We start from the raw sequence: 12623 nt of genomic DNA, 5'->3' as shown, positions 1-12623 counted from the left end.
GTAACATTGTTTGCATCCATCAGCTAGCTAACTTTCCTTATGACCAGCACTGTAGGTGCGCGAGACAACTTTACCAGCATCATAGCATACGTATTGATGAATTGTTGTGAAATTTAAAATACGAGTTAGTGTAATCAATGTGTAATAACTACGTAAAAGATTTGTAAACGTGTTAAATTATAATTTTTTTATTTTTATTTCACCTTAATTTAACCAGGTAGGCTAGTTGAGAATAAGTTCTCATTTACAACTGCGACCTGGCCAAGATAAAGCAAAGCAGTGCGACACAATCAACAACACAGAGTTACACATGGAATAAACAAAAATACAGTCAATAATACAATAGAAAAAGTCTATATAAAGTGCGTGCAAATGAGGTAGGATAACGGAGGAAAGGCAATAAATAATCCATAGTGGTGAAATAATTACAATATAGCAATTAAACACTGGAGTGATAGATGTGCAGAAGATGAGTGTGCAAGTAGAGATACTGGGGTGCAAAGGAGCAAAATAAATAAAATAAATAACAGTATGGGGATGAGGTAGTTGGATGGGCTATTTACAGATGGGCTACGTACAGGTGCAGTGATCTGTGAGCTGCTCTGACAGCTGGTGCTTAAAGTTAATGAGGGAGATATGAGTCTCCAGCTTCAGTGATTTTTGCAGTTTGTTCCAGTCATTGGAAGCAGACATCTGGACGGAAAGGCGGCCAAAGGAGGAATTGGCTTTGGGGGTGACCAGTGAAATATACCTGCTGGAGTGTGTGCTACAGGTGGGTGCTGCTATAGTGACCAGTGAGCTGAGATAAGGCGGGGCTTTACCTAGCAAAGACTTGTAGATGACCTGTAGCCAGTGGGTTTGGCGACAAATATGAAGCGAGGGCCAGCCAATGAGAGCATACAGGTCGCAGTGGTGGGTGGTATATGGGGCTTTGGTGATAAAGCGGATGGCACTGTAGTAGACTGCATCCAATTTGCTGAGTAGAGTGTTGCAGGCTATTTTGTAAATGACAACGCCGAAGTCGAGGATCGGTAGGATGGTCAATTTTACGAGGGTATGTTTGGCAGCATGAGTGAAGGATGCTTTGTTGCGATATAGGAAGCCGATTCTAGATTTCATTTCAGATTGGAGATGCTTAATGTGAGTCTGGAAGGAGAGTTTACAGTGTAGCCAGACACCTAGGTATTTGTAGTTGTCCACATATTCTAAGTCAGAACCGTCCAGAGTAGTGATGCTGGACGAGCGGGCAGGTGCAGGCAGCGATCGGTTGAACAGCATGCATTTAGTTTTACGAGCTTTTAAGAGCAGTTGGAGGCCATGGAAGGAAAGTATTATGTGACGTCAGGTCCCGATATGTCAACAAGCTTATTTGATGCGTCAAATAGTGTTATTTGATGTGTATCTTTTTGACACGCAAAGACCCAAATGGCGTTCCATAGTTCAAGCACCTTTGGCAGCGATTACAGCCTCAAGTCTTCTTGGGTATGACACTACAAGCTTGGTACATCTGTGTTTGGGGAGTTTCTCCCATTCCTCTCTGCAGATCCTCTCAAGCTCTGTCAGGTTGGATTGGCAGTGTCGCGGCACAGCTATTTTCAGGTCTCTCCAGAGATGTTCGATCGGGTTCAAGTCCGGGCTCTGGTTGGGACACTCAAGGACATTCAGAGACTTGTCCCAAAGCAACACCTGCATTGTCTTGGCTGTGTGCTTAGGGCCGATGTCCTGTTGGAAAGTGAACCTTCGCCCCAGTCTGAGGTCCTTAGCGCTCTGGAGCAGGTTTTCATCAAGGATCTCTCTGTACTTTGCTACATTCATCTTTGCCTCAATCCTGACTAGTCTCCCAGTGTCTGCCACTGAAAAACATCCACACAGCATGATGCTGCCACCACCATGCTTCACCGTAGGGATGGTGCCAGGTTTCCTGGAGACGTGACGCTTGGCATTCAGGCCAAAGAGTTCAATCTTGGTTTCATCTGAACAGAGAATCTTGTTTCTCATGGTCTGAGAGTCTTTAGGTACCTTTTGGCAAACTCCAAGCGGGCTGTTATGTGCCTTTTACGGAGGAGTGGTTTCCGTCTGGCCACTCTACCATAAAGGACTGATTGGTGGAGTGCTGCAGAGAGGGTTGTCCTTCTTGAAGGTTCACCCATCTCCACAGAGGAATTCTAGAGCTCTGTCAGAGTGACCATCGGGTTCTTGGTCACCTCCCTGACCAAGGCCCTTCTCCCCAGATTGCTCAGCTTGGCCAGGAGGCCAGCTCTAGGAAGAGTCTTGGTGGTTCCAAACTTCTTCCATTTAAGAATGATGAAGGCCACCGTGTTCTTGGGGACCTTAAATGCTGCAGACCTGTTTTGGTACCCTTTCCCAGAAATGTCTCAACACAATCCTATCTTGGAGCTCTATGGACAATTCCTTTGACTTCATGGCTTGGTTTTTGCTCTGACATGCACTGTCAACTGTGGGACCTTATTTAGACAGGTGTGTGCCTTTCCAAATCATGTCCAATCAATTGAATTTACCACAGGTGGACTCCAATCAAGTTGTAGAAACATCTGAAGGATGATCAATGGAAACAGGATGCACCTGAGATCAATTTCGAGTCTCACAGAAAAGGGTCTGAATACTTTTGTAAATAAGGCAGCTGTTTTTTATTTCTAATACATTTGCAAAAATGAAAAGAAAACTATTTATTTAATCCATTGTAGAATAAGACTGTAACGTAACAAAACGTGGAAAAGTCTAGGGGTCTGAATACTTTCTGAAGGCACTGTATGTGTGTTCACCTCTTTGGAGACAGTCTTGAGGAAGCAGTCATAAGCGCCTTTGTAGAGGACATCCTGTCTGGGCACTCTGGGCTGGGTCTGTAGCCGCACCTGTTGTGTACATAATACTACAGTATTATACAGTGGTAGGATAACACAATAATACAGTTGTATACAGTGGTAGGTTAACACACAATACCACAGTGTTATACAGTGGTAGGATAACACAATACTACAGTTGTATACAGTGGTAGGATAACACACAATACTATGGTATTATATAGCTGTAGGATAACACACAATACTAGTGTTATACAGTGGTAGGATAACACAATACCACACTGTTATACAGTGGTAGGATAACAAACAATACCACACTGTTATACAGTGGTAGGATAACACACAATACCACAGTGTTATACAGTGGTAGGATAACACACAATACCACAGTGTTATACAGTGGTAGGATAACACAATACTACAGAGTAAATACATTTGAATTTAACCACTTTTTGACAGCATCCCTTTTGATTTAAACAAAACTCACCATACATGTTTGTCCATGGAAGAAGTGTTCAGAAAGTGACTATTAGGACCTGAATGAGAAATATATGCTGAAAGATGCCCTATTACCCCACTATTACCCCACCGTAGTACTATTACCCCACCGTAGCACTATTACTCCACTATTACCCCACCGTACCACTATTACCCTACTATTACCCCACCGTACCACTATTACCCCACCGTACCACTATTACCCCACTATTACCCCATCGTACCACTATTACCCCACCGAACAACTATTACCCCACCAAACCACTATTACCCCACCGAACCACTATTACTCCACTATTAAACCCACCGTACCACTATTACCCCACTATTACCCCACCATACCACTATTACCCCACCGCACCACTATTACCCCGCCATACCACTATTACCCCACCGTACCACTATTACCCCACCATACCACTATTACCCCACCATACCACTATTACCCCACCGTACCACTATTACCCCACCATACCACTATTACCCCACCGTACCACTATTACCCCACCGTACCACTATTACCCCACCGTACCACTATTACCCCACCGTACCACTATTACCCCACTATTACCCCACCGTACCACTATTACCCCACTATTACCCCACCGTACCACTATTACCCCACCGCACCACTATTACCCCACCATACCACTATTACCCCACTATTACCCCACCGTACCACTATTACCCCACTATTACCCCACTATTACCCCACTAATACCCCACCGTACCAGTATTACCACTATTACCCCACTATTACCCCACTATTACCCCACCGTACCACTATTACCCCACCGTACCAGTATTACCACTATTACCCCGCCGTAAAACTATTACCCCACCATACCACTATTACCCCACTGTACCACTATTACCCCACTGTACCACTATTACCCCACCGAACCACTATTACCCCACCGAACCACTATTACCCCACTATTACCCCACTATTACCCCACCGTACCACTATTACCCCACCGTACCACTATTACCCCACTGTACCACTATTACCCCACTGTACCACTATTACCCCACTGTACCACTATTACCCCACTATTACCCCACCGTACCACTATTACCCCACTGTACCACTATTACCCCACTGTACCACTATTACCCCACTGTACCACTATTACCCCACTGTACCACTATTACCCCACCGAACCACTATTACCCCACCGAACCACTATTACCCCGCTGAACCACTATTACCCCACTATTACCCCACCGTACCACTATTACCCCACCGAACCACTATTACCCCACCGTACCACTATTACCCCACCGTACCATTATTACCCCACCGTACCACTTACCCCACTATTACCCCACTATTACCCCACTATTACCCCACCGTACCACTATTACCCCACTATTACCTCACTATTACCCAACTATTACTCCACCGTACCACTATTACCCCACCATTACCCCACCGAACCACTATTACCCCACCGTACCACTATTACCCCACCGTACCACAATTACCCCACTATTACCCCACTATTACCCCACCGTACCACTATTACCCCACCGCACCACTATTACCCCACCGCACCACTATTACCCCACCGCACCACTATTACCCCACCGTACCACAATTACCCCACTATTACCCCACTATTACCCCACTATTACCCCACCGTACCACTATTACCCCACCGTACCACTATTATCCCACTATTACCCCACCGCACCACTATTACCCCACCGTACCACAATTACCCCACTATTACCCCACTATTACCCTACTATTACCCCACCGTACCACTATTACCCCACCGTACCACTATTACCCAACTATTACCCCACCGTACAGCTATTACCCCACTGTACCACTATTACCCCACCGTACCACTATTACCCCACCGTACCACTATTACCCCACTATTACCCCACCGTACCACTATTACCCCACCGTACCACTATTACCCCACCGTACCACTATTACCCCACCGTACCACTATTAGCCCACTATTACCCCACTATTACCCCACTATTACCCCACCGTAACACTATTACCCCACCGTACCACTATTACCCCACCGTACCACTATTACCCCACCGTACCACTATTACCCCACTATTACCCCACCGTACCACTATTACCCCACTATTACCCCACCGAACCACTATTACCCCACCGAACCACTATTACCACACCGTACCACAATTACCCCACTATTACCCCACCGTACCACTATTACCCCACTATTACCCCACCGTACCACTATTACCCCACCGTACCACTATTACCCCACCGTACCACTATTACCCCACTATTACCCCACCGTACCACTATTACCCCACCGAACAACTATTACCCCACCGAACCACTATTACCCCACTATTACCCCACTATTACCCCACTATTACCCCACTATTACCCCACCGTACCACTATTACCCCACCGTACCACTATTACCCCACCGTACCACTATTACCCCGCCGTACCACTATTACCCCACCGTACCACTATTACCCCACCGTACCACTATTACCCCACTATTACCCCACCGAACCACTATTACCCCACCGAACCACTATTACCCCACCGAACCACTATTACCCCACCGTACCACAATTACCCCACTATTACCCCACCGTACCACTATTACCCCACCGTACCACTATTACCCCACCGTACCACTATTACCCCACTATTACCCCACCGTACCACTATTACCCCACTATTACCCCACTATTACCCCGCCGTACCACTATTACCCCACCGTACCACTATTACCCCACCGCATCACTATTACCCCACTATTACCCCACCGTACCACTATTACCCCACCGTACCACTATTACCCCATCGTACCACTATTACCCCACTATTACCCCGCCGTACCACTATTACCCCACCGTACCACTATTACCCCACCGCACCACTATTACCCCACTATTACCCCACTATTACCCCACCGTACCACTATTACCCCACCGTACCACTGTTACCCCACCGTACCACTATTACCCCACTATTACCCCACCGTACCACTATTACCCCGCCGAACCACTATTACCCCACCGTACCACTATTACCCCACTATTACCCCGTCGTACCACTATTACCCCACCATACCACTATTACCCCACCGTACCACAATTACCCCACTATTACCCCACCGTAACACTATAACCCCACCGTACCACTATTACCCACTATTACCCCACCGTACCACTATTACCCCACTATTACCCCACCGTACCACTATTACCCCACCGTACCACTATTACCCCACCGTACCACTATTACCCCACTATTACCCCACCGTACCACTATTACCCCACCGTACCACTATTACCCCACTATTACCCCACCGTACCACTATTACCCCACCGTACCACTATTACCCCACTATTACCCCACCGTACCGCGAACAGGGGAACTGCTGAGGGGAGGAAGGCTCATCAGAAGAAAGGATCGGTGTCCTGCAAGCAGTTCAAATAATCATAAATATTATGGATTTTAAACATTTAGGTACATATTAGTATCTTATATCTGCTGAAAGCTTACATTCTTGTTAATCTAACTGCACTGTCTGATTTACAGTAGCTATTACAGCGAAAACACACCATGCGATTATTTGTGGATGGTGCCCTTCATCAAAATATTTTTCCACCGGCACAGGTTTCATACATTCAGATATAACGATAAAGTATTCACTTACTTTTTGAAAATCTTCCTCTGATTTGCCATCCAAAGGGTCCCAGCTATTTTTTTTAACCTTTATTTAACTAGGCAAGTCAGTTTAGAACAAATTCTTATTTCAATGACAGTCTAGGAACAGTGGGTTAACTGCCTTGTTCAGGGCAGTTAACCCACAGAAACCTACCCTATAGGACACACAACCCCTGGTTGATTGATGCATGAAAGGCTTGAGGCTATCGTTGTAGGTCCTAGGAGTACGTGTCTATCTGCCTGTCTATCTGCCTGTCTATCTGCCTGTCTGTCTGCCTGTCTATCTGCCTGTCTGTCTGCCTGTCTGTCTGCCTGTCTGTCTGTCTGTCTGTCTGTCTGTCTGTCTGTCTGTCTGTCTGTCTGTCTGTCTGTCTGTCTGTCTGCCTGTCTGCCTGTCTATCTGCCTGTCTATCTGCCTGTCTATCTGCCTGTCTGTCTGCCTGTCTGTCTGCCTGTCTGTCTGCCTGTCTGTCTGTCATGCATTCAAACACACAACAGAGTCAACTGGCACTGGTTATACACTCACACACACACACACACATACAGTAGGTTCAACAGGTGGAATATAGAGGCAGGCTAACCCGGTTTGGTGATTTCTGGTAACAATCATCAAAATAAATCCATCGTAGCACGTTTTCGGACTCATTCAGCTGTTTTTTTTTAACTGATTCAGTACAATAACATTGGAAATTAATGTTGGAAAGATCCATTTAAATTCCTAAAATGTAAGTTGAAAATGATGATGTCACTGCTTCCTGTTGACAAGACGTTTTTGATAAATAGGCCAATGTCAAAACACAGTTTTACGTGTCCAGGTCAATAAACAATATGCAGAAACAGTTTCTGATATATTGAAAACATAAAATGTACTATCTACACGTACATGTGCAACGATAGTAATCATACTACTTTTTACGAGCACCTTATAAACTGCTCACACAACAAAAACCCTCTCATCGATTAAGGAAGGGACACGCACTGTTGAAACTACACAACTGAAAAGTTCGCCTAATTTCAGTTTATCTGAATAAAACAAGCAGTCAGAATGTAGAGAATCATTGTAAAATCTAAACCGCTGTGAAATATCTTCTCAATAACCCACAATATAGTATTTTCAGCTGTTTGAAACAAAACTGAAAGTAAATACAGCAAATGACTAAACTTAAGAACGGGAAGCATAGAAATAGCGCACATAGAACAGATCTACTGCATCTTAGACTTTCAATGATAATGACAGATCTATAACACAGAGTAGATCTACTGCATCTTAGACTAGTCTTTCAGTTACATTCAGTTACATTTATTTCTATGTGAAGTTGGTCGGGTCACCCAAACAGTTACATATTGCAGCTTTAAGTGATAGCTTCAAATTTAAATCTATGTATTGGTGTGTGGCCAACAAGTTTATAGAGAGAACACCCAACATTTTTCGTGCCATTTGAGAGTTTGAAATGTAAGTCCTGCGGACCCAAGTGCGTGACAAAATCAACAGTACAAAACCAAAGATATTGACAGTGGTGGAAAAAGTACCCAATTGTCATACTTGAGTAAAAGTAAAGATAACATAATAGAAAATGACTCAAGTAAATGTGAAAGTCACCCAGTAAATTACTACTTGAGAAAAAGTACTTGATTTTAAATATACTTAAGTATCAAGAGTAAAAGTATGAATAATATAAAATTCCTTATATTAAGCAAACCAGGCGGCACAATTTTTTATTTTATTTACGGATAGCCAGGGACACACTCCAACACTCAGACATCATTTACAAACGATGCATTTGTGTTTAGTGAGTCCACCAGATCAGAGGCAGTAGGGATGACCAGGGATGTTCTCTGTTTAGTGAGTCCTCCAGATCAGAGGCAGTAGGGATGACCAGGGATGTTCTCTGTTTAGTGAGTCCTCCAGATCAGAGGCAGTAGGGATGACCAGGGATGTTCTCTGTTTAGTGAGTCCTCCAGATCAGAGGCAGTAGGGATGACCAGGGATGTTCTCTGTTTAGTGAGTCCACCAGATCAGAGGCAGTAGGGATGACCAGGGATGTTCTCTGTTTAGTGAGTCCTCCAGATCAGAGGCAGTAGGGATGACCAGGGATGTTCTCTGTTTAGTGAGTCCTCCAGATCAGAGGCAGTAGAGATGACCAGGGATGTTCTCTGTTTAGTGAGTCCTCCAGATCAGAGGCAGTAGGGATGACCAGGGATGTTCTCTGTTTAGTGAGTCCACCAGATCAGAGGCAGTAGGGATGACCAGGGATGTTCTCTGTTTAGTGAGTCCTCCAGATCAGAGGCAGTAGGGATGACCAGGGATGTTCTCTGTTTAGTGAGTCCTCCAGATCAGAGGCAGTAAGGATGACCAGGGATGTTCTCTGTTTAGTGAGTCCTCCATATCAGAGGCAGTAAAGATGACCAGGGATGTTCTCTGTTTAGTGAGTCCTCCAGATCAGAGGCAGTAGGGATGACCAGGGATGTTCTCTGTTTAGTGAGTCCTCCAGATCAGAGGCAGTAGGGACGACCAGGGATGTTCTCTGTTTAGTGAGTCCTCCAGATCAGAGGCAGTAAGGATGACCAGGGATGTTCTCTGTTTAGTGAGTCCTCCAGATCAGAGGCAGTAGGGATGACCAGGGATGTTCTCTGTTTAGTGAGTCCTCCAGATCAGAGGCAGTAGGGATGACCAGGGATGTTCTCTGTTTAGTGAGTCCTCCAGATCAGAGGCAGTAGAGATGACCAGGGATGTTCTCTGTTTAGTGAGTCCTCCAGATCAGAGGCAGTAGGGATGACCAGGGATGTTCTCTGTTTAGTGAGTCCTCCAGATCAGAGGCAGTAGAGATGACCAGGGATGTTCTCTGTTTAGTGAGTCCACCAGATCAGAGGCAGTAGGGATGACCAGGGATGTTCTCTGTTTAGTGAGTCCTCCAGATCAGAGGCAGTAGGAATGACCAGGGAGGTTCTTTTGATAAGTCAAATAAAAATCAAATCACATACACATGGTTAGCAGATGTTAATGCGAGTGTAGCGTAATCCTTGTTAAGTGTGTGAATGACAATTTTCTGTCCTGCTAAACACTCAAAATGTAACGAGTACTTTTGGGTGTCAGGGAAAATGTATGGAGTAAAAAGTACATTATTTTCTTTAGGAATGTAGTGAAGTAAAAGTTGTCAAAAATAGAAAATAGTAAAGTACAGATACCCCAAAAAACGAGTTAAGTAGAACTTCAAAGTATTTTTACACCGCTGGATATTGATCAGTTTTAAGCAATAAATTTTATGTCGTCGTGATGACTATAAACTCTATACTAACATCACCAATCTGAGGTCAGAAGGATGGGTAATTCCACTACATTTTATAGGGTGAAAATGCAAGTTTGTGGAAGATAGTAACACAAACTTTCCACATGAGGGAAATTAGCATAATATAAAATAATTAAACAACTGCAACAATGACATCCATTTCCCACTCATTATGTCCCACTCATTATGTCCCACTCATTATGTCCCACTCATTATGTCCCATCATTATGTCCCACTCATTATGTCCCACTCATTATGTCCCACTCATTATGTCCCATCATTATGTCCCACTCATTATGTCCCACTCATTACGTCCCACTCATTACGTCCCACTCATTATGTCCCACTCATTATGTCCCACTCATTATGTCCCATCATTATGTCCCACTCATTATGTCCCACTCATTATGTCCCACTCATTATGTCCCATCATTATGTCCCACTCATTATGTCCCACTCATTATGTCCCACTCATTATGTCCCACTCATTATGTCCCACTCATTATGTCCCACTCATTATGTCCCATCATTATGTCCCACTCATTATGTCCCACTCATTATGTCCCACTCCTTATGTCCCACTCATTACGTCACACTCATTATGTCCCACTCATTATGTCCCACTCATTATGTCCCATCATTACGTCCCACTCATTACGTCCCACTCATTACGTCCCACTCACTCATAAAAATGCTCTCAAACACAATTTAACTGAGCGCACTAGACTAGAGCCACAGTGCCTGTGCAGCAGAATGTTTGATGTCCCTATATATAGGCTAAAAACGCTAGAAGTAACGGTACATAAATAAAGTCACCTTGATTGTGTCGAGCGGGTGTCCCACGAACAGAAGGCACGCTCCTCCGGCTCCTCCCGCCACAAAGTTCTTTAACGGAGAGATATGTTTCTCCTGGTTACCCTGGAGGAGCTCCAGCTCCAACTCTCCCAACTCTCCCATTCTCTTCTCACATAATAACCTACTGGACACTCACGCACTCTCTTCTTCCCCCTCATTGCGCACGTGACTTCCCTTCTGATCCCCAACGGTTCAAACTGTGCACTTAAACACACACTCAACATCACGTGTCTCCTCCTCTCTGCCCCCGACTGTCTCTTTTTCTGCTGGACTTCCGTTGAACCTCTTCTCAATTCAAAGGGATTTTATTGGCATGGGAAGCATAGGTTTACATTGCCATAGGCAAGTGACAAAAAACAATAAACAAAAGTGAGATGAAACCAAATGTAACAACATCAACAAACATCGCTCTCTTGTTCATGAAGACTTGACCCTTAGCGGCTGTCCTCTCCGCTCCAGGTCTATGGAAAATCTATTTTTAGGTGTGCATGCAAAGCAGTGCACAACTCTAGATTTCTTGCTGTAGTGTATTAGCGACACCTAGTGGTACAATACCAGCAGGGCACCAGGAGTCACCTGAGGAACGGAGGGAGGCTATGCTTGGAGGACCAAGAATAAAGTACAAGATTCCCGTGAGTTCTGAGTCAAGTTGATACATTACAACTGGCAACGAGGATATGGAAATAAAATAAACCTTATCCACTCAAGAAGCTGGGCGAGTGCAGGAAAAGTGAATTTGTAAAGGGTCTTTTCATGAAAACATAGCCTAGTCGTTCAGTTAACACAGCTAACCAGTAAACAAGTGTGCTAGCTAGCAAAAGAAGCTAAGAACAATGAAACTGAGCTTACCTTCTCTCCCGCCGTTTGATGTGCATTCTGACCCAGCCGTTTGATGTGCATTCTGACCAGCTGTTTGATGTGCATTCTGACCAGCCGTTTGATGTGCATTCTGACCCAGCCGTTTGATGTGCATTCTGACCAGCCGTTTGATGTGCATTCTGACCAGCCGTTTGATGTGCATTCTGACCAGCCGTTTGATGTGCATTCTGACCAGCCGTTTGATGTGCATTCTGACCCAGCCGTTTGATGTGCATTCTGACCCAGCCGTTTGATGTGCATTCTGACCCAGCCGTTTGATGTGCATTCTGACCCAGCCGTTTGATGTGCATTCTGACCAGCCGTTTGATGTGCATTCTGACCCAGCCGTTTGATGTGCATTCTGACCAGCCGTTTGATGTGCATTCTGACCAGCCGTTTGATGTGCATTCTGACCAGCCGTTTGATGTGCATTCTGACCAGCCGTTTGATGTGCATTCTGACCAGCCGTTTGATGTGCATTCTGACCAGCCGTTTGATGTGCATTCTGACCCAGCCGTTTGATGTGCATTCTGACCCAGCCGTTTGATGTGCATTCTGACCAGCCGTTTGATGTTCATTCTGACCAGCCGTTTGATGTGATCAGATCTGGTCAGG

At 45.0% G+C, this 12623-nt stretch overlaps 1 protein-coding gene across 2 annotated transcripts in view; it reads right to left on the bottom strand.

Annotated features, from left to right (window-relative positions):
- LOC115165234 (mitochondrial carnitine/acylcarnitine carrier protein) overlaps window positions 1-11598 on the bottom strand; it is a 39140-nt gene extending 27542 nt beyond the window's left edge. For both annotated transcript variants that reach the window (XR_003870112.1, XM_029718229.1), the window contains exons 1-2: window positions 11112-11598; window positions 2784-2873 (exon numbers count right to left, since the gene is read on the bottom strand). Coding sequence is in view for 1 of the 2 variants with exons in the window: in XM_029718229.1 (XP_029574089.1) it covers window positions 2784-2873; window positions 11112-11252 (231 nt within the window). In the remaining variant the exon portion in view is untranslated. The remainder of the gene's footprint in view (window positions 1-2783; window positions 2874-11111) is intronic.
- Between the last annotated feature and the right edge of the window lie 1025 nt (window positions 11599-12623).

This window comes from Salmo trutta, chromosome 28 (genome assembly GCF_901001165.1).
Source record: "Salmo trutta chromosome 28, fSalTru1.1, whole genome shotgun sequence".
NCBI lineage: Eukaryota > Metazoa > Chordata > Actinopteri > Salmoniformes > Salmonidae > Salmo > Salmo trutta.
The sequence above is the reverse complement of the archived record's forward strand: the minus strand, read 5'-3'. Positions and strand labels throughout refer to the sequence as shown.